The 22,900-nt window shown below is 43.3% G+C and overlaps 1 protein-coding gene across 1 annotated transcript in view; it reads left to right on the forward strand.

Annotated features, from left to right (window-relative positions):
• The window catches only part of brsk2a (BR serine/threonine kinase 2a), a gene marked incomplete at both ends in the record, with an annotated part of 152,645 nt that overhangs the window by 125,902 nt on the left and 3,843 nt on the right, over positions 1 to 22,900 (forward strand). Inside the window, 12 exons of the mRNA XM_083973198.1 lie at positions 556 to 702; positions 5,945 to 5,976; positions 8,094 to 8,258; positions 9,440 to 9,537; positions 10,444 to 10,594; positions 10,845 to 10,910; positions 16,576 to 16,636; positions 18,182 to 18,965; positions 19,125 to 19,173; positions 20,202 to 20,325; positions 21,510 to 21,690; positions 22,750 to 22,843. Of these exons, the coding sequence (XP_083829324.1) occupies positions 556 to 702; positions 5,945 to 5,976; positions 8,094 to 8,258; positions 9,440 to 9,537; positions 10,444 to 10,594; positions 10,845 to 10,910; positions 16,576 to 16,636; positions 18,182 to 18,965; positions 19,125 to 19,173; positions 20,202 to 20,325; positions 21,510 to 21,690; positions 22,750 to 22,843 (1,952 nt within the window). The remainder of the gene's footprint in view (positions 1 to 555; positions 703 to 5,944; positions 5,977 to 8,093; positions 8,259 to 9,439; positions 9,538 to 10,443; positions 10,595 to 10,844; positions 10,911 to 16,575; positions 16,637 to 18,181; positions 18,966 to 19,124; positions 19,174 to 20,201; positions 20,326 to 21,509; positions 21,691 to 22,749; positions 22,844 to 22,900) is intronic.

Below are 22,900 nucleotides of genomic sequence, written 5' to 3' on the forward strand. Positions count from 1 at the left end.
TTCTCAGCTTTCTTTCTGTCTTTCACCCCCCTCCCCTCCACTGAATCTTGTCTTCTGGTGGAGGTTGTCATTCATCAAACAGCCACATCTGTGAGATGTCAGCTCGCTCTGATAAATGACTCTGATGAGAGAATGCTAAATGAACGAGGTAAATGAGAAAGCTGGGTAATTATTAGAAAAGCCCTGTTTTCATCTTACCGCTGTTTATTATTTATTTTTGCATCGCCGCTGAGAGCAGAAAGCTCTAATTGGAGAATTGAACAAGTTGAGAAAGCGAGCCTGTTCTTAAAGTCAAGCAGAATCAAGACTCAAAATGTGTTTTTCGTTTGTTTTTGCAAGGCTTTTTAGTTTTTCGCATTCTTTTTCATTCTTTTTTTCTTTCCCGACCTCAATCGAGTGAAGTCTTATTTTCTGTTCTAACGCAGCCTTTATAACAAGTGCACACTGTTTCTTCTTTGCTAGGTTTTTCATTCCTACACACATACAGAACATCCTCACCATTTGCTATTTCATTTCTCTTTTCTCACTCGCTGCTTCTTGCGTGTGTCTCTCCAGGGCGCTCTGCCGTTTGATGATGACAACCTGAGGAATCTTCTGGAGAAGGTGAAGTTGGGGGTGTTTCACATGCCGCACTTTATCCCTCCAGACTGTCAGAACCTTCTCCGTGGCATGATTGAAGTGGATGCTACCAAAAGACTAACGGTCAGTTCAATAAGAGTGGATGAAAAACACATTATGATTATCTACATATACCTCTCTGTTCTTTTGGTCTAGGGCCACTTGGTTCCAATAGAGAGAATTCTTCATGCAACATGCAAGAAAGAATAATTCTTAACCTGCCTGAATTGAAGATGAATCCTGCAGCTCAGTCCCACACTATTACAGAAAGCTTTCCCAAAAGAGTGCAGGCTGCTGCAACACTAAATAGGTGTTAACTATGTGTATACAGTATGTTCATGCCCATTGTTTAAGAAGGAACATAACACCCCATGTGTGCCTCAAGGATGACTGTGGCCCTGGTGTCAGTGAATATAGGGCTGTCAATCGACTAAAAAAAATGCGCGATTAAGCTATCAACGATTTAATTGCATTTTTCCACTTATGACTGAAGCTTATAATGGATATTTATTTATGTTAAATCATCAAATTAATCTAGAATAAACACAACTAAAGTATATTTAAATTCAAAGACTAATTTAATGGCTTTCTTTAAACTTTGAACACAGGTTCTCTCCTGTGAAGTACAAATTTGGCACAAAAAAGGCACCTTGCTTATATCCTCCAACAGAAATAATAACAAAACCCAGGCCTACATGTGTTGAATATCAAAACCAATCGCACTGAACTCCCCTCTGTAAACTAAATTGAATGTAGACCAATCGGTTCATTGTAAAACATAAATGTATTAATGTAAATGAGGTGATTTGTGTACATACAGAGCCCAGAGGCAGCGCTGCTCTTCTGTCCAGTTAATCAATGAGACCAATATTTATCTCCTAAAAAGAATTAAACCAGCCAGCAGTAAACCACTAAAGACCTGTGGGTAAGTTAATTGGCTCTCTTTCTTACCCCGGGATGGCGACGCAGGTTGACCGGCCGACCACCTCAGGAGAATGGGCTGTTGCGCTGCCTCTGATATGACCCGCTGGTCCCGGTCGCTGCTCCCACAGGTGGAGCTTCACTTCTCCCAAAACGTCAGAGCAAACTTCCAAACAGGCGTCATTTGGATAAACTAACTGCATATTGGGAATCTAAACTGACAATTACCCGCATAGAAAAATATTAAAACTTAATAAAGTGACAAATAACAGCGCTACAGCACATGTACTTTGCATGCATGTATGTCTCATGCTTTATTAGTATGCGTTATGTGTTTCTATACTGCATACAGGTAAACTCTCTTTCTCATTATGCACTATTCATATGTTATCAGTGTCTCACTCTGTATTGAATAGACCTGAATAGAATTTTCTATTGGAGTACCACGACCAGCAGTGATTACTAATTATGTTATAGAATCTGCAAAACACATTTTAGTAAGTATTCATACAAATATAGACACAATAGGTCTGAGTTAAGTGAGGAAAATCTTTCTTCTGCAAATTCACAGCAAGCTGAAAAAACTTGTAATGCTTCAAGGAGAGAGTAAGATGGCAAAGATACACACTTAAACGAAAGTGGCTAATATCAGCTCCTGCCAAGCCAACCGTTGTCTTTTTGTTTGTTTCTTCGTTCCTCCCTTGTGTTCCAAATGTGTTTTTCCTCATCCCCAATTCTGTTTGAGTCCTTCCTTCAGTACAGAGTGTGAATTCAGGGGAGGTTTTCTGTTTGTGTTCTCTCCCACTGCACTGTTTAGTGCAATCATCACAATGCCAGTCCCTTTCGACACGGCAACCGATCACCTTGGCAAGGCGGCTGGAATAGGGCACGGGAGCACAGAGATGTGAAGGGCAGCGAGTCTGAATAGAGAAAGAGCAGAATGGACAAAGGGCGATGTAAATAATGAAAGTGGCTTAGAGAACTCAAAAGTATATACTTCACAGAAAGATGGAGCTGCCCTGAATTTGAAATACAGGACAAGAACAGATGACGCACAGAGAATCAGACGAGCTTGCAAGAGACTGTAGCTGCACACGCTCAAGATAAAAACCCAGATTTTCATATGCATACTCTATACTGTATGTACACACACCCTCTCCAGTTATCTTTGTGAACCAGTGCAGTAAACAATACTGTTTTCATGAACTTACCTGTGAGTAAATGTGGTTACACCACCTGTAGGTTGATGCTGCTCCATTTCCCCCATGCCTTAGCTCATCTCACACAGTGGCAGAATGACTTAAACTTTCACAGGAATGTGAAAGGCACATAAAAAATAGACCGGAAAAGCTACAAAGAAAGAGATGCTCATTTGCAGGCGAGTTGACAACTTGAAGGTGAAACCCCTCAGATAAGCAGCAAGTGTTGAAGCATCAACTAGAAAAGACCTCCACCTCTTTGGTATGCTGTGTGTGCTTTATTTTTCTGTTCTCTCTGCCTGACGAGAACAGGTCACCCTGATATCCCCTAGATATGTCCAGCAGCCTCCAGCGCTGTCCTCGACAAAAGCGTTACACACGGACAGAGCTGCTGGGAGAGAATATGCTACCTGTCCACCCCCCTCTTGTGCATGATGGCTCCAAACAGAGCTCAGGGGATGTGTTGTAACCTTACAGAATGTCAAAGAGCCCTGTTAGATTGAGAATTCTTGGAGTTTAGTGTGCGACAGACCTGGATGAAGACAGGTAAGCTCAAGGGTGGAAATGACATCATATGGTGCCACGTTCTTTTGCTATAGGGATCATTGACGATGTTGACACTAGTTTGTTGAATCAAAGTGTTAGGGTTAGAGACCATAACTACTCTCTGTGTTTCAAAACGACTATTGTCACTTTCTGTTAATTAGATTTTGCTAGTAGATGCACACAAGTACACACACAATGCCAAGGCCCCCACAGAGTTCTGAGTGGGAGGGCACGTACCCGGGCTTAAGGGGCTTAGCTCAATAAAAGCCCTTCTCTTCATTTCCTGTCTGTTTAGCCAGGGCCCTGGAGGCGACCAGGACAGCCACCTCAACGCAGTCATCTCATCTTCACAATTCAAATGAACACAGACACCCTGGAAAGATCTTCCACCTTGTGATCCCTGGCTAATGAAAGGGATTGGCTAGCTTATTATATTAAAGAGCAGTTCATCACAGACGGATAATACCCTCACAGGGATGTAGCAGATGAAGTATACTGAGGTTCCGGAATGACAACATAGCAAGTGTGTGTGTGTTTTTTTGTGTCAGAGTAAAACTTGACCTCATTCACTGCACTGATGTGCTGAAACCACTAGCTTCTCCCTTTATGACAGTGCGTGTGAGCCTCTACAGGCATCCATTAAGAAATCTTTGTGTGTGTAGTGTCTCGGGATCTCTGTGTTTCTTCCTGATACGAGGACTTCAAAGATCCCTCTGTCGCCATTCTCTCAGCAAAAGCAGTAACAACAGAAAGTGAAGCTGTAAAAAAAAACAAAAAACATAGCCTATAGCTTCAAGGTTCCCAGCCAATATAAGTAACAGATACAAGTTGTAAAAAAAAAAAGCTTAATTTTCTGCCTCATGTAAAACCTAAAAAGAAAAAATCACTCAACATTACGGCTCTTGAGATAATCTAAATGCATGGGAAATAAACACACAAAGCGTACGCTTCTGTTTTTCTTCCCTCGACTGTCTTTTCCTTTTGATCACTTAAATTAATTCCAAGTTTAATGAAATTTATATATATATATATATATATATATATATATATATATATATATATATATATATATATATATATATATATATATATATATATATATATATATATAATCTGAAGTTTCTGCTGCTCTGCTAAGCTAGTTTAGCTCTTAGCAGGACTTTATCAGGTGTTCCTTTTTGTAATTGGATTTAATTTCTGCCTTATTTATAGTAATATAATCATAGACTGTAATTTAAAACATAATTACTAATATGTTGGAGAATTAAAACAGTTTTTTCACCATTGCCCCACACACACCGAATGTCTCTATCTGCTCTAATAAACAGCCACACAACAGCACATGCATGCACACGCTGGGGCTTGATACACTTCTGTATCAATGAAAGCTTACAAGAGAATTAATTTATGCTGCATCCAGATAAAGATGTACCTGAGTACACACTCAGAAACACACCAAGCCAAGTCAGTATTACAGCAGCATTCCTGTCTGCCTGAGTGAAAGCAGCTGGAATTGGTACTGTCACATTTAGAGGCTGATTGATGTGATACTGCATTTCAAAGCACATCACTTTCATGCCTGCGTGTGATATCGGTCTCTTGCCTCCAGGCCTTCAATAAAAGTTGGAGAGAGTAGGTCACCCACCGGCCTGTATCTGACGGGCAGGGTGTCTCTGTCAATACCATGACCTCTGTGGAGGCAGACAGGAATCAGCTATAGTCCCGTAACCGCAGCCTTCCTGCCTCTGCGATTGCGCTGATACCACATGAAGGCGTTTATGTGTGCCGAGGCGCAGAGGTGGATCCTCTGGGACGGCAAACACATCGAGACACTGATGGAGACACATACCCAAGAACTACGCTTCTAAATAAGTGACAATAATTAGAGCTGCTATGTGTTTCCCTCCTGTGGTTCCACAACAACAGCAGGAGCAAATTAAAAAGTCCCAGCAGCGACATTGATCCTGTTTTCCTCTGTGGGCAGTTAAAACACGGTGAAGTCCCTCGAACAGACATCTTCCTCTGTTGCCCTTTTGCTCGCTGCTCCTGTCTCTCTCCGCATTCCCTTTTGCTGCAAAAAAACACCGTGCTGATAACGTTTGTCGCAAAATGGCTACATTTAGAGTGTGATGACAAGGGTAGCATCAAGAGAGTGTGTGTGTTTGTGAGAATAAGAGAGATGGGAAGGGAATGAGAACAGGAGATTCCCTTTAGACCAGAGGGCTTGGCAGGGTCAGCAGTGTGTGTGAGGGAGATAATATTCTCTGTTTATATAGCTCAGTGGTATCACCTCTCTCTTCTCTCTCTCTCTGTCTCTCTCTCTCTCTCTCTCTCTCTCTCTCTCTCTCTCTCTCTCTCCATCTTACTCTTTTTTCCCCCCAATAAGTTTTTTTTTCTCCCATTGGCGTTATTAATATTTGAAGGCCTCATTATTTACTTCCACCGTTCAATCTGGCCGTATTGTCTGCGGCGTTTCCATTAAGCCAGTAAGCTCAAGGCTTACTGTGAAGCCATACTGCACCAGACATTTCTATACACAAGCACTGACTGATGATTCTGTTGCCTTCCATTCATTCCTTAGTACCAAAAATATGATGAAATGATTCAAATCAAATGTGTTGTGTGTGTACTGAATGTTTATTTTCTCTTCTCTTTTACAGTTAGAACAGATCCAGAAGCACACATGGTACATGTAAGTAGTCTCTTACCTTCCTCTCTACACCCCTCACTACTCCTCCTCCTCCACCTTCACCCTATTCTACAGGGCTTGTAGGCCTGGGGGGAGCTACCACATGATAAATGACTGTGAGTTTCAGCCGTGTACGCGAGAGTACCTTTGAGCAGGGCGTGACTCCACTTTGGGGGATGTGAGGGTAAATTGGCAGTGCATGAAAAGAGGATGTGCCGCATATGGTCATCTGAACAGGGAGCAGAGGACAAGGGAACGAGCATGGATGCGGTGCAGGGTGAACCTACCCTGACCTCAGTGTTCCCACCATTTAACTCTCATAACCGAGTGTACCCACCCTCGAAAGCCCAGCATAAATCTTTTGAGAAAATGTGTGCTGCGGGTCATTTTATGTCACGAGTTCATTTATGAGTTCTTTTTTTAATACCCTACCTCTAATAATCAGATTGTAAGAAGTAGTAGCGGACCCACTGTAAAAGTAATTTAAGGATTTTTAAGGTTCTTCGGCTCCAAGAGCAAAGATGAATCATGGGTGGAAGTTGTGAGTCCTGGAAGGAGCGTGAGTTATGGTGTCTGTCGTGTGCTGAAAGATCATGAAAACAGACAGCCAGGCTGATAAAAGAAACAAGAACAGACAAGAGGAGAAGAGTGTGGGGAGGAAGATAATGTAGTGTAAGTGAGGAAGATGCCTGTCTTCTTGGCTTGCCAAGTGAATGGATGAACTCATGAATGAATGAACAAATGAGAGAGGTATTTCTATCTGTCAGCTTGCCTGTGGTTATTCATGTTAGAAGCAACCACATAGAATTTACACATTTACAGTCATATTTTCAAATAATTGTATTGGATTCCATTGAAATATAGAGATCCATGATTTCTTTAACAAAAATCCACCCTCTAACCTTCATTAAAGCAGGATTTATTTAGTCTATCCATCAGTGGATATAACACTCTGGAATCTAAATGTACTTTTCAGTACACACATGTCAGGAGAAACAGAGGGGTCTGTTTTTATTTTCAGTTTTATATGCACATAGTGAAACGGGGGGTTGGAGGTTGTGTGAGGTGATGGAAAGGTGGTTGTTTGTATGATTTTAATAGCTGCCTATGGGGTTTACGCTTTACTGGGCTCACCGGAGGGAAAGAAAAATAGATGAAGGGAAAGAAGTAGAAGGGTTGCATATTGACACAAACCTGTGTATAAATTTGCCACATTTGTAGAAAAGGCAGATGGTTGTGGTCTTTGAAAAAGACTTCAAGAATCTACCAGATATCTTGTAGACATTGGTGTCTGTGCTAGTTCAGGCTTTCATTTTAAATCCCAAAGAAGATAAAGGCCTGTCTGTGTACTCCCCAAGACACACAGAGGCAGAGAAAAAATGACATAACTAGGAGAAGGTCTGGAAAAAACGGAGGTAATAATGAAAAAAAACTAAGTTTGGAAAGCCAACTGGAGAGGGGGAGATTGCAAAACTTAACAGTATGACTCAGTCATCTGTCTCCATCTCCGTGAGCGCGATGACCTGAGTTCACCCTCTGAAGCTTACTAGCGAAATGACTAAACCTGGCAGAAATACGTGACTATGAAAGTCTCATAATACGAGCCAGGGTCATAATGAGGTAAACATGTTACCCCAGATGACCAGCAGGCAAACAAACACTGACATACTTCACACACTGTGATTTCAGTTTACACTACATGCTCATTAAATCGGTAAATCTGCGTTCCATTATGCCTCTTTAAGTCTTAGAAAGTATATGAAAACATTCACATCGGCCTGTTCAAATTTAATGATGTCAATAGCAGAGCAATAAGAATACGAAATGGTCTTTCAGATACCCGTAGTTTTTCATTGTATCATTTGATAGGACTCCACTAAGTGGTGTAAATCATCTGCTTAAATAACATGAGAAGCATGTTGTTTGATGTGATTTTTTGTTTTATGTTGTGTTTTGAACATAATAAGGCAGCTAACATATCATGTTGCAGGAATGTCAAAGACTGTATTTCTTTTTGCTATGCTGCTTAAAATTCAAATAAAGATATTGTGGGAAAAAGAATAAGAAATGGCTGACAGTGTCCTTATTTGTGTGTTGTTGTTTTTTTTTTGTATTCTCAGAGGGGGGAAGAACGAACCAGAGCCAGAGCAGCCTGTGCCCAGGAAGGTGACCATCCGCAGCCTGCCCTCTGCAGACGATATCGACCCAGACGTACTGGACAGCATGCACTCCCTGGGCTGCTTCAGAGACAAAAACAAACTACTGAAAGACCTACTCTCAGATGAGTGAGTGAACGGAGAGGCAAAACATGGGGACGGGGGACAAGGATGAGATTTGATATAGAAGACTAAGCAAAAGAAGAAGAGAAGTAGTGTGTGTTGAAATAGAAAAAAAAATTGTGGCGTAGGTGTGTGGTGCAGTTGGCCTTGGTTTTTCCCCGGCTCTTATGAAATCCTGTGAGGCTGTCACTTCAGATGTCAGAAGCCATAGATCACTTAACGGTTATCACACTGCGCTTACACCACTTGCTACTGGATGTGGATACAATCCCCCCAAACTGTTCTGAACTGATTTCATACTGCAAAACATGCTCCTGGGTCACATTGTTAATGCTGTGCTGCGCATGTTTGTGTCTCAGCCACACATGTTTGAGTTTTGGTGCTCCTGTGAATTTACATTTGTGCTGAGTATAGGCTACTTTCCCTGCAGTTTCTCAAACACTTGTTTTTATTAATATAAGCATCGCTTTTCTTTTCAGTCTCCTTTGCCTCCATTTTACATTTGCCCGGTGTCTTCCTTTTAATCCTAAACGAACATCACTACATAACTTTCCCCTCTGCCCATCTATTCCGTCGGCCTCCTTTCTCCTTGGAGTATTCTGTAATAATGCTGGACTGGAGCAAAATCTGCGGTCTCCATCTCCACCCCCCCGGTTCATTTAAGCTGAAGTTGCAGGTCCTTGTCTCTTTGCCTCCTACTGCTTTCCAATCTGTCTTTATTATGGAGGGCCAATGCCTTTGCCTTTTGCATAGAGAGTATTGGCCTAGAGGCTAAAGATATTAGGCTGACTGATTTACTGGGAAAGAAAAGGATGAACTCATACGTTTTGATACTTCCATAAACTTACTAGCAGACGCTGCACATGGAAATAGGGCATATCCCTAAAAAATACATGCAGAATATTATATGATTGCTTAATGATCTGTGAAACTAAAGTTTTGTTTTAATGATGAAATCTATTTAGTAGCTTCTTCACAATGAACCCAAAACGATTAAAGAACATAAATCATAGTGAAGGTTTCTGCAGTTTAATGTCTTGGTCTTTAAGCACTTGCAGACCTTGCTGGGGTAACATGGGGTCACAGTGAAAATGAACATTGGTACATAATCTAACGGCATAAATGACTGTATTATTTATGGGCATATTTTCAATATTTTTATTTTCTAATTGCCCTCTCTTTTGCAGAGACAACCAAGAAAAGATGATCTACTTCCTGTTGCTGGACCGTAAGGAGAGATACCCAAGTCAGGAAGACCAGAATCTCCCCCCTCGCAATGAGATTGGTGAGGCTTGAAAAGAAAATATAAGTGTAGATAAAGAATGTGATGATCACAGAATAATAACTGAAGAAAAGAGCATAGCAGGGGGAAAGAAAATCAGTATGTCTGAAAAATACTGCTATGTGACTGGAATCTTTACCTTAAATGGCTTTTACACAGGCAAAAAAAAAGTGGGTATATAGACAAGAATAAGTCCTGCAAGAAGTTAACACATGAGTGTTCCCACTGTCTGAGGCACGCCGAAGTGTTTTCCTCCCTCTGAAGGAATTGGATGAGCTCCAGTGGCGGTGGATTGACTCTCCAGTAGGATAAAGCTTTCTGTTTATTGAAAATAGACAAGCTTCTCAATGAAATATAGCGGCAGAAATAGAAGGTGTCGATAGGCCATATATTTCATTTATTTATTTATTTTTCCCACTGTCTGCTGACTGCTTCAGTTCAGATATTAACTCATTGGATAAAAAATAAAAAAAAGATTCTCCCTTTCGCACACCACAACCCAGCACAGATTTCCACCCACAGAAATCTGTGCAGAGACAGAGATGCTCTACTTAGACATCCGCCAGGTTTATTTTCTGACAAGAGCACTGCAAGAGGAGGAGTATTATGTGCAAATGTGTGTGTGTGCGCGTGTGTCTGTGCTGTGAGATACCGACATTTTGATGAATAGACTCCCTCTTCAGTGAATGTGATACAGTCAATACAGTGGCCATTAGTTCAAGGTCTGGGAGGTAACCATTACTTATTCACTATTAGTTAAAATGTCAATGTGATCAGCACTAAAAATCACTCAAACACTCACGCATATACACACATGCACACACACACAGAGAATACACACAGAGGGGACATCAGGTTGCATTGTGGTGACTCTGAATCGGCCTGTTTCTGTTTCTCTGTTTCCTTCAGATCCTCCAAGGAAGCGGGTGGACTCCCCCATGTTGAACCGACACGGCAAGAGGAGACCAGAGAGGAAGTCCATGGAGGTGCTCAGCGTCACAGATGGAGGCTCTCCCGTGCCGGCTAGGAGGGCTATTGACATGACGCAGCATGGACAAAGGTACGTGTGCAGGCCAAAAGCAAAAAAGTAAAAAGAAATATCCATGAAAGGAGAGAAGAGAGTGTGTGTGTGCATGTGTGTGCATGTGTGTGTGTGTGTGTGTGGAGGATCTCGCAGCCCAGTGGTTTCAGATGGTCTGACAGCGAGTCTGTCTCTGATGTCAGCAGGATACATTGTGGAAAAAAAATAAAAAATAAAAAAATAAACAGAGACTGACTCTCTGCTCGCTTTGTCTCCTGTCTCACTGTAGTAAATCAGTGTACAGTAAAAGCTTGGATATTCCTGACGCCAGTACAAAATGCAGCAAAGAAGAAAGGTATTCACTTGTCACTCACTCCCTGTGCTTTCACCTCCTCTCTGCTCTGTGCCTTCACCCTCATGTGAGGAGACGTCCGTGGCAGGATGTTAAGATGCAGCGGAGCTTTTCTGTTGCTTTGTTTTTACATTGCGATGACATGTGCAGCATGCGGCAGCCTCGCAGGTCTGTTTTAATATGTCGTAACTCGTCTGAAAAATAAAAGATCTGCTGTGTCCTACAGAGTCAACAACTCTAGGATGTCCACTTCTAAAATTAGACTTAACTCTTCTTAATTAACTTAATTCTCAAACTGAAGAAGATGACACATTTGCAATTCAGAGCCTTAATATCTACAGCCCCCCCATTTTCCGGTGTTAGCTCAATTATCTCTCTTTTTTTAATTTTTTTTTTTACATAATCTGAATGCATTGATAATCACTTTCTCCCATACTGTGCCCCACTTTCTCCAGATGCAGAACAATTCTCCATTTCTCCGTTTGAGAAATGTTCAAGTCAAGCAGAGCTACATCGCGACAAGGCGCAGTGGGCTGATTTTAAAAATCTATTTCCTCATCTTATTTCAACAAGCAATATATCATCACACACATCACACATCTCTGCTCAGAGGCAGTGACATTTGTGACAGCGGGGGAGATTGAATCTGAGGGGGTGATAACCTGATCTGCCTAATGATAGGCAGATTGGCAGAGTGCTGGGAAAAGCTTTCAGAGGTGGAGGATGTAAAATGCAGAGGCAGCGAGTGCATGGACTATATAGATAAAAAAAAATTATATATATATAGTCATAATATTGAAAATTCATCTGAAAGCTAGATACATGAGCAACTCCTCACCTAACATTTTCGCTATAACAAAATATCAAGAATATATTTCCACTTCATCCCACTCGGAGAAGTCACTTCAGAAGTTTTAAATCCATTTCAAGAGCTCCCACCTCTAAACACTTCTGCTTAATTCTTTCTGTCCTCTGGTGCCTCTGAATTTCAGTTTAAGATTCATCTTCTTGTGTTTCATCGCCTCCACTCCTCTCGACTCTTTCGTCCCTTCAGGCGATCCAAGTCTTATCTCTTCTTTATTTAAAGGTTGCGTTAGAGTAGGAGCTGCCTTCTTCTGCCCTTCGCCGAGACTCGTCTGTTTCAGTCAAGTCCAGAATTTCAAAACCGGGCTGGTTTACAATGACTTTGTGGAGCGTTTGTAATAACTTCCTTGAACACAGGTTCATGCATCACAGATAATTGAATGGAGTGAGCTATAAAGGGCACTGAAATGAGTGGTGTGAGCCTTTATCTAAAGTAAGTTTACAGATAAATCTTGCTAAGTTCTAGCAAGCAGCTTATGAAATAGGTTTGTGTGCGAGTCGTACGTACATCGGCCACCACAGTCATAAAAAAAAGCTCCCCTGCATCTTTCCTCCATGCTACTTTAAATCAGTGTGTATTTTTCATATTCCTCCACCCAAATCTCTCTCAGGGGCTCCTCCTTACCCTTTCATATCTGCTCTCTCTCGCTCTCTCTCTTTCGTGGTCCCTTGTGTGCAGCTGACCTTCAGTTCCAAACACCCCCCTCTGTTAGTATGGAATTGCTATGCTAATGTGGAAACGCTGCTAGTTTTTCTCTGTCTGGCTTCCTATCAGCTGTGGTGGGTTGGAGGCGGGGGGAGCCGGCCATACCCTCCGCCTCCAAATCAAATCAAATCTCTCTTGCTATATGTCTTCTTTTCCCCCCACTGCAATTCATAGCTCTCCAGCTGATCAGTGGGGGGGTGGGTGGGGGTGTCTTGGTAACAAAGTCCGTGTGAAACTGGATTTTCGTTGTGTTTTTGAACTTTTCTGCCTATCATGTCCTTGTGTGCACTTTGTTTGATCATGTGCCTGCTTGTGGACGTGGGCGTGTGTGTGTGTGTGTATATAGACGATAGTGTTGGGGAGACACATACGTAGCAGAATACCGTCCAAAGATTTGACTGACTTTTTCTCTGAACCTAACCTTATCTTTCCCCGACAGCAAACTTTTGTCGACAGCACAGAAGATTCACGGAACTTCAGATCAGAGGGTGTCAGAGAGAGACCTGACTTTGAAACATGTGTTTTGACAGGATACATTTCCACCAGCGTAAATGGTGGAAGATAGAGAGAGGGGGGAAACGGGTTTTTATCAAAAATTACACAACGAAAATGCCCGAACCTCGATCCTTATCCACCGTTTTGCCTCGCGTATCTCGTACGGGCAGTTACAATCCGCGCAACTACCCAGGCTACATTTTCATACATGTGAGTGGTGATTCGACTGCTCCTGTGAAGTATAATTGAATAGATTTGGGATAAATCCTTTAGTAGCCGTGTTTCACTGAAAGACACATGAGGACATTCTCACAAGAATGCCCATTTCATTCTTTATATACCCAAAAGTATCTTAAAAAGACATTTAAAGCTAAACTCAAAGCACAAGGAATCCCACTGATTTAATTTTAAATCTTAACAACATGCCAGAAGAAATGAAGGGAGGTTAATGATATGTAAATGAAATATGGAAAAGTGCTGCAGTGTGAAGAAGAGAATATCAATTGATTTTTTTTCTTCTCCTCTCTCTCTTTACAGCTCCGCTCTTGTTGCTTCATGCAGTTTGAATGTGTCGGGTTAGTCGGAGCAGTCTTAATAAGTCAGGCTCTCATGCTAATTATTGACTCTAATTTATTTAAGAGGCTCAAATGAGCACAAATAAAGCACCTTTAACACTGATCTCTACAGCAGAATCTGCAGGGGTCTCACTACATTTAGAAATTTGAGGAGCTGGGCTGTGAATATTAATGTGCCGAGTCCTCGGGGAGTTGTCAGGGCTCAGGAAAAGGAAATGAATTTAAACAGCGTGTTGATTTATTTGAACGTCTACCTCACTCCACGTAGACAAACGTCACCGGCAGATAAAGTCAGTATAGATGAGGAAGAAGAAAGAGAGGAATATAACTTTGTCCACCTGCCTTAGATGCTGCTACCAGAGCATTTGTATTGTGTTTTTGGCTTCAGCAGGGTTATTCATTTGCCGTTTGACTCCTGGCATCATCCTTTTTTTTTTTGCTTTGCTTCTTTTTCGTTTTATTTCAGTCCATGCCCTCATCCCAGAACCTCTTGTACTTGTTCCACTCCCCACAGTCCAACATTAGACCCCCACGGGTGCTTTGGATGGGTCTCTGACACAGCCGGTGGTCACAAACGGAGGACAATGGGCCCATTCCAAAAAAGGCTCATGGGAAATGTTACTGTGCAGGACTAATGGATAATGGAAAGGCTAGAATAGAGGCCACACACATGAACCTTGTATGGTGTCCAGCTGTGCCGGTAGTTTTGTTTTTATTTGTCCACGTTTTGAGATCATCCTTCATGAGTCGAGCTAATGGAAATGTTTTTGTCAAAGCCGAGAAGTGTTTGGAGCCATTATATTCATAAAAGCTGCAATATCACAATACAAAAACACTCTGTTCCAAGTGAAGTGAAGTCACAAATGAAGCTTAGTTACTGAATATGCATCAGTCAGTGATTCTAATGTTGTAGCTAGTGGAGTTAGTTCTAAGTGCTTTAGACTGTTGCATGATATACTTATAAATTATGCAGATATTTTATAGCAGATAAATGCAGTGGAGCAAAAACTATATATAATTTGAAAACAATATTATATGCATATACAATATGATAACAAGAAGTATAATATGACGCCCTCAAAGGCAGAGTTTAGGCTTTATGGAGTTTAATAACAAAAAAAAAGATCAAAAACTTTCTAAATGGCAAGATAATATAAGAAAACATGTTATTTTATAATTAGGTCAATTAACCCTTGAGAACAAGCAAGCTCACACACATACACACAAACAAACCAGACAGCTTACCCGACATCTTCATCTCCTCTCCGACTGATTTAATCACGCGTTGTCTTTGTTTCTATATGAAACATGATAAATGATATCTTAGTTGTGTACGCTGTTCACCATAAATAAAACACTCGTCAACAATAACTCATCGTCTCTCCGACTCAAGGTTGAGCCTCTGACAGCCCATTACTGTAGGCTACAGCATAACCATCTGAAACATTAGCTTTATAGACCTGCTGGTCCAACACTAACAGATGCAGTGTGCCTCCAACAATATGCTCACAATGGCCCGAGGATGCTGTGTTTTGGATGAAGTGCAGTCGTCTATGTGCGGACAAGCGCTGTTGTGAGCAACTGTGGGCATGTCTCAGCGGACCAAAGGAATTAAATGTAAATGATAGCAACTGTCTGGTCAGCTGTGAATATGAAACAAGAAATCCTGGCCAACGTGGTCTCAGCATCGCCTACTCATGTGTGCGATATGAGTGTGTGCAATAAATACACTCACAGAAGGGGCAGTGGGAGACTTACAAAAATAGCCAGAGAGTGGGTGTTTCTATATTTTCTCCTCTCATCTCTCTCTCTTGTGGTTGCTGTTAGTGTTGCTTGTCTTCTGTTCCATTTGTGTCTGTGCCTCTCAGGAGAAAGATTGCTGTTCTAGTATCCGTTCTTTCTTTAGACACAGCAGCAGTGTCTTTTTTTGTTTTTGGGTTACTCACTGTAACCACATACACACTTTTTTGTGTGTGTGTCCATGTATGGATATCTCTGTGGTCCAGCATTATAAATGAGCATCAGTCTTCATTACTCCATCCATCCATAGCTTCTCCCATCCTCCACTCCTCCATCACTCTAGACTGCCTCATTTTCTCCTTACTTTTGTCCGTCAGGGCTTCCTCTTCAACTAAACACATTGGGGGGGGGGGACAAAAAAAGTCACAGTTTTTATCTCTTCATCTTTTCAGTGAGAGACAACACATCTGTAGCCTGGACAAATGTTCACAAATGTATCAATGCTGAGATGCAGAGAGGAGGAAAGGGAGAGAAGGAGGGGGTTATTATTAGATTGAATGACAAAAAGAAACAGTGTTGTGACAGTGAGCAGCTGGTGTTTCCGAGTGTTGACAGGCGCTGTTTTTGTGGTTTTGTGTGTGTACAAGAGTGTGTGTGTGTGTGTGTGTGTGCGCTCTTGATGGAGACAGATTGTCCTGTGATTGTTCTTTTCTGAGCAGGGCTCGGCTCATAGGGGTTATTGACGGCATCTGCGGGGGAAACAAAAAACATGACAAATGGCACTCAACCAAAATGTCCCACTTCATTTCCCCCACCAGCAGAAATGTTCCAGCGAGCCGGTGCAAAGGCCTGAAAAGTCAACATGTCTTGTTGATTAGCAAACTACAGACAAGGCGGGAAAGCTAATTTGAATTCCAATCTGTGGAAAGTGGGAAATAGCGTATAGATTCGCTGCTCTTAAATCAACATATTTGAAACCGAAGTTTGCGCTTAATTGGTTTCAGGCTAATTGCTGGGAGGAAACGCTAGTAATGTGCTTTTTTTTTTTTTTTTTTTACTGTGTTGTAGTGCTCTCGCCCTCTTTGTGTGAAAAGGTGTTGTGGGCGCAGAGGGCTTGGTAGTAACCTGTGTGCTTAGTATGATGGTGCCATATGCTTTAGTGCTTTCTAACCATGTTCAGCATGTAACCTCACAAGCACTCACTCACCTCCACCTGTGTTTAGGTACACACGTTGATCCCACAAATTACCTCTGCCCCTGTTTGTGTTCTTGCGTGTTTGTGCCACAGGTCGCGGTCTATTAGTGGAGCCTCCTCCGGTCTCTCCACCAGCCCCCTCAGCAGCCCACGGGTAAGTCACGACCCTCAGTGTACTTTCAAAAAAAAAAAACCACACACACACACACACACACACACACACACACACATGTATTACACACACCTATCTAGTTGTTCACCTTCAGTGATAACAGCCATCCAACTAGTGCCGCTCCCGTCTTATTGCTGTCATCTCACTGCTGTTTATGGCAGCGAGAGAAAATAAAGACACTCAGTACAGCTTCATCACAGAGACTTCTGACCTTTAACAAGCAATATCACTGTGTCTCTGCAAATGCAATGTTGTTTTTCTACAGATCCTCTTTCTTATTAGTTTGAGATATAGTATGTTTTTCCACTCCATAAGTCTTAATCCACAGTTGAGATCGACCTTTGTGTTTTGGAGGCAGCAGGGATCCTCTATGATAAGCTCTTCATATCCGGTGTTAGATCAGGCTTCACATGAGACACCACAGCGTCGATATTTGCGTCTTCCTGTAAACTCAACATGCTGATGCTGCTGACACACACACAGTGAATGTGACACACCAGAAAACTTTCTCCCGCCCCACACCTCCCCCAAAAGAAAATAGGTCTCTCTCTCTCTGTCTCTCTCTCTTCTCCATCTTCTCTGCTTATTATCCCTCTCTCTGTTTTCTGTGGCCTGAGCTCTGTGGAAATCCAGCTCAGGGAATGCTTCAGAAAATCCCACTTTTTCTTTTTTTTGCTCTCGCTCAGAGCTTGGAGGAGCTTGCGGTAAACTTTTTCCAGCCGACTAACCTGAGAGGGCTCGAGATTAGCCAGGATCCTAAGACGAGCTCCTTACGCCACACAGGTTCTTTCAGGCTGATCTGAAAGGGAAATTGATTTCTCAGACCTACCCCAAAGCCTGGATTGTGCTCTCAGCAAGAGGCTCTGTGTGGGGTTATTTTCTCAGATCTGTGTCTGGAAGATGAGGAGGTGGCCAAGGGAAAATACTTGATCAGCGTGCCATTGTGGCTGCAATTTCACCATTACAAATCAAACAGATCAATAAACCTTTCTGGAAACTGGAGATTTCACAGCAGAGGTGGCGCGGTGGTGTTCCTCTCGTTACTGAGACGGCCCAAATTGTCCTCACAGCTGGCCTCATGTCTCTCACACCTGTGTCTGCTTGGTTGTGTCCGCTAGCAGAGCCCTTATGTTTTATTCAAGTGAAGTCTGTCCGATATCACCTCTTTGTTTGAACTTTTAAAAAAAAAATGTGTGCATCGCTTGCTGTTTTTTTATGTTCCCATTTTACTTTTATTTTCTTTTGACACAAGTTATACTCAACAGGCCTAACTGCATGTTTTTTTTTCTTTTTCTGTCTTTCTTGTTTACAATGCCTCCATCGCTCCCATGTATGTACACTTCTCACCTGCCTCTGTGTTGGGGCTGCCTCTACTTCTGCCTGTGTGGTTGTTTATTCGTATCTTTTATTTCTTTATCTATGTGTTTGTGTGCTTGTATGTGTCTCCATGTGTTTTTATTCGTTGTCTTTTGCCCTCCTCCACCTGTATTGTGCCGTGCGCCCTCACACTGTGTCCTCTAACTCCAGCCTGTCAGAAAGTTTGGTGTTCCACCTCAGTCCCCAGACTTGCCACAGTCCCCGAACACCAGCCCCTGCCCGTCCCCAGAGCCCTTCCCCAATCGTGCAGGCCCGCGTATCTCCACCCCCAACTCGCTAGCTCCAAACAGCGAGCCCCTGCCGGAAGCGCTAAACAAGACGCAGACGCTCCCCGCCAAGCCCAAAGTTATCCCAAAGCCCCTCCAAGCCACACGGTCCAACCCGCTTCCAGAAACCTCTCCAGATGCAGCATCTGCAGCCAAATCAGAGTCCTCCACTCCCTGCCAGCTCCCACCACAACCCCCCTCCACCTCTGTGCCACCCACCCCTACCTCCCCATCCTCCCCATCCTCCCCCTTTTCCCCATCCCCATCCCCTACCCCCAGTGCCCCCGCTGTGAACAGCCCCCACGTGCGGCGCTCCCATTTCGCCGCCAGCCCCCAGCTCTCCGTGCCCTTCAGCCCGGTGGTGCCGCTGTCGCCCATCCGGCTGCACCACTTCCATCCCGTGGCGCCGTCGCCTTCTTCACTCACTGACCACCCGCCCAAATCTATCCCCCTCATACAGGTTACCCCTCACCCCTCCCCTCGAGGCAGCCCCCTCCCCACCCCAAAGGGCACCCCGGTGCACACTCCCAAGGACAGCCCGGCCGGCACCCCCACCCCAACGCCGCCCCCCAGCCCCTCCATTGGAGGCATGCCGTGGCGGACGCGCCTCAACTCCATCAAGAACAGCTTCCTGGGCTCGCCACGCTTCCACCGCAGGAAACTCCAAGGTACTGACATCACAACAGATACAAGTTTGTTTTTTCTTTTATGCCAAATGCAGAACAATCTTGCATTCTCATAAATCTTAATGAGAGCCCCCTGGTGTTTATCTGCTTGTGTTGTGCTGATCTGTAACCTTTGTCTGATCTTTGACCCTCCTCGCACAGTTCCCACACAAGAGGAGATGTCCAGCCTCACACCAGAGTCTTCCCCAGAGTGAGTAGACACTGTGCTTTTTGAAGCCACCTCTGCTATGATAACTATGCATAACCTGTCGGCCCCTCGCTCACTGGCTCAAACAGGCTCGCCCTTGATAGCGTGATGTTTTGGAAAGTATTACATCCATGAATGTTTGATTTTTGCCTGCTGAGTTCCCTGTAATGACCTCAGGTCTGGTCTGGGTTGGAGAAGCAGGAGGTAGTGGGTTGGTTATGAGGGGAGGAAGGTAGCCTGTGTGATGTTGCTGAGCTCCCAGGGGCCGGATAACTCAAGGTTGGCCTAGATATGCCAGTTTGATTGGCTGGCTGGCTGTCTGGTTTTGGCCATTTCCACCTGGCCGGAAAGAACATCCTGGCTGGAAGGAGGTAGAGAGTTGGCAAAAAAAAGATCTTCTCCAGGCTGGTACTGGCCTGCATACACATATACACAATCATACACCAGCTGTAAAAGGCTTCATACAGGAGAACAACATACCCCTAAATATCCCTGCAGACATTATAACACAATGTTTGTTTTCTTTGTCTCTAAGAAGTGTTCTCCCTCTTTCTGAATTTTGAGATGTGCAAATCCATCAACATTTTCAAGAATCATATTAAATATTAATGTGCCAGAAAACAGGAGTCCATATGGCTTATTAGTGGGTGCAGGTACACCTGGTCTGAGGCCAGTGGTGAATTCATCTACTTTTGCCCCTTCTGGACCCGCAGTTCTGTTCACAGAGAGCCTCAATTATCGCTCCCTCTCTTACACACATTTACACATACCCAGTTGCAAAGAAGGTGAAATGTCAGACAACTTTCCTCCCCTACACAGTTTTAGCTCATTTCCCACGGGGTTATCCTCCGTTTGCTCCTCTCCATTTCCCCAGAGCTGCAAAGAGAGGGAGAGATTGCGTGTTGGCTGCTGGATATAAAAAAAGTGTAAAATAAGGGAACAAAAAGGGTGGAATGAGTGGAAACAAGACAAAAACAAATGCAAACATGCCGCTGAAAATCTGTGTTTCTACCTCTCGTCTTTCTTTGCAGACTTGCCAAAAAATCCTGGTTTGGTAACTTCATCAACCTGGAAAAAGAGGAGCAGATCTTCATTGTCATCAAAGACAAACCTCTCAGCTCCATCAAGGCAGACATCGTTCAAGCCTTTCTCTCGGTAGACACCACTTTCTTGCATAACATTATTTTCTTTCTCTCTCTTTTCCTTTCTGCCCCCTGACCTCTTTTTATTCCTGTGCAAATATGACCTGTATGTCTTCTGTCTGGTGCAGAGTGCGTTTTCTAACAGCAGCGCTTATTTCCTATGTTATGAGGCAGCTTTTCTGCAAGCGTTTGCTAACATGCTTCTGATTCATGTAGCAGTTCAGTAAACTGCTTGTGTTCAGCGCTTCTATTTTCTCTCTGACTGCCGACTCACTTGAGGTCAATAGAAAATCAACAAAGAGCACTGATCATTAGCATATAGATGCTTTGCCCTCAGTGCCATGTACTGAGCCTCCATGTGTGTGTGTGTGTGTGTGTGTGCCTGTGTGCATGTTCATGTGCATATTTAGATTTAGCGCAAGAAATTGCGAAATACTGTAAATGGTATCAGTGTGTGTGTATGTGGTGTGGACGTACAAATACATAAAGCAACATGAGGGATTCTCAGTGAGCGGCGCAGAATAAGCATCGACAAACATTCAGCAGTGGTAGTTGATATTCAGTGTACATAACTGAACAGAACCTATCCTCACCCCAGTTAGATTTAACAAAGACTTAGTAAATGCAAACTCTGCCAGTGCATGTCGACGTCAATCTGTTTCCTCCGCCCGTGGGGAGGGGGCTGGGTAGCTATTTTCTCCCCCGGGTTATGCTAGCTTGTATTCCAGACAGGAGATGGACACCTGAATCAGTGGAATTATACCTCCCAGCACACTCACATTAATGGAATGTCAGACCCTCTCCAGTTCTATGGCGGAATGTGACAATTTCAGAGCTCACCTGTTCATTGGGCATACAAATTCATTTTAGGTGGGAGAGTGCAATGTTGTTGGATGACTCAAGATTACATTAGCTTAAGTCTCCCCGGCATGCATGGCTACTCGCTGAGGCATTAATCTCCTTAGAGTTTCAACTGTGGCTCGCAGTATGTGGAGGGTATTTTAATGAGGGTTTATTCACCTTGTCATTTGCAGGGTGTGGGAGAAAAATTAAACATCAATGCTCCCGATGTATAATCCCATTACTACTTGCTTCTTTTTACTACCCTTTTTTATATTCCTATCTCTATGTCTCTGTCTGTTTTTCCTGCACTGACTATTCTTCTTCCTCTCTCTCTTCTCTCTTCTATCCTCCTAGATTCCTAGTCTGAGCCACAGTGTGATCTCCCAGACCAGTTTTCGAGCAGAGTACAAGTCCACAGCCGGCCCTACAGTCTTCCAGAAGCCGGTTAAATTTCAGGTGGATATCACCTACACGGAGAGCACGGCTGCCACTAAGGAGAATGGCATCTACTCTGTCACCTTCACCCTGCTCTCAGGTCAGGACACACATACACACATGTGGAGATTATCCATCTGCTCATTTTCTATACATGCACATCCCACCTGAATGCCTCAGGCAAGAGGCGTCATGCACCTTGAACAGATCACCAGAAAGCCACTCAAAAGAAAGTGATGAAAAAAGGAAATCAAGCTACTTCAGCAAAACAGGATGCCTTGAATTTATAGGAAGGGAAAAACTTTCCTTCCTTGTGGACAGTTCACACCAAAAGAGTCAAGTTCAAAGTCAGGAAATTCCTCCTGTGAGACAACAGATCTCACAGGACAGACTAATGCACATTATGTCTGTGGTCTCATCACACTTAGAGAGGTCTTTCCAAATTCCAGCTTACAGAAGTGTGGGGAAGACCGTCCTTAAATGTCAAGTGGGATGCTGTCACACTTCAAACTAATAAAATTACACTGTGGGGAACCGTGTTTATAAATCCAGCCAACAAATAAACCAGAAGTGCTGTTTTGCTGAAGTAGGTGTTGTCCAACTCGCTGCCAGCAAGTACAGCTGCCTAAGGATTTTCAAAGTTCTTGCAGTCTTGAATACTTGATAAGATTTTTCCCCCCGAACCTCCCTGAGCGGAACAAGATGAGGTCTGGCCATGCAAGATTACATACCATGCAATCATGCGTGCATGCTTTGTCTCGCAGAACCACATGCATGATCTATTTCGCTTTCTTCCAGACATACACACAGTCAAACACACACACACACACACTCAAGGGGGGCACGTTTGAGCTGAATGGAGTGTAATGGTGGATGTTTTGAGTCTGTTGGTTCTTCCATGTCACTGACCATATAGTGTACACAACAGGTTGACAGCAGGGGCTCACAGTAGCACTCCTCTCTGGTCTCCATTTATCATCTCAGGCTCTCTGCAGCTTTCCCAGCTCACATCTCACACTACACTATGCACCTGTGTATGTGTGTGTTTCCTCTCTCCTCTGCTTGAAGTTTTTCTAATCTTGATTATGCCATCTACATAGTATAAATGCATCTGATTATGTCAGTGTTTCCTCTATGTGTTTGCATGTCCTGTGTGTAGGACCCAGCCGGCGCTTTAAGCGAGTAGTGGAGACGATTCAGAGCCAATTGTTAAGCACACATGACCAGCCCGGTGTCCAACAGCTGTCTGGTGAGTAAGAACTTCTTTTTCACTAAAGAAAAGAGAAAAAGAAAATTTAAGATCCTTCCAA

Source organism: Trachurus trachurus, assembly GCF_905171665.1.
Source record: "Trachurus trachurus genome assembly, chromosome: 6".
Taxonomy (NCBI): domain Eukaryota; kingdom Metazoa; phylum Chordata; class Actinopteri; order Carangiformes; family Carangidae; genus Trachurus; species Trachurus trachurus.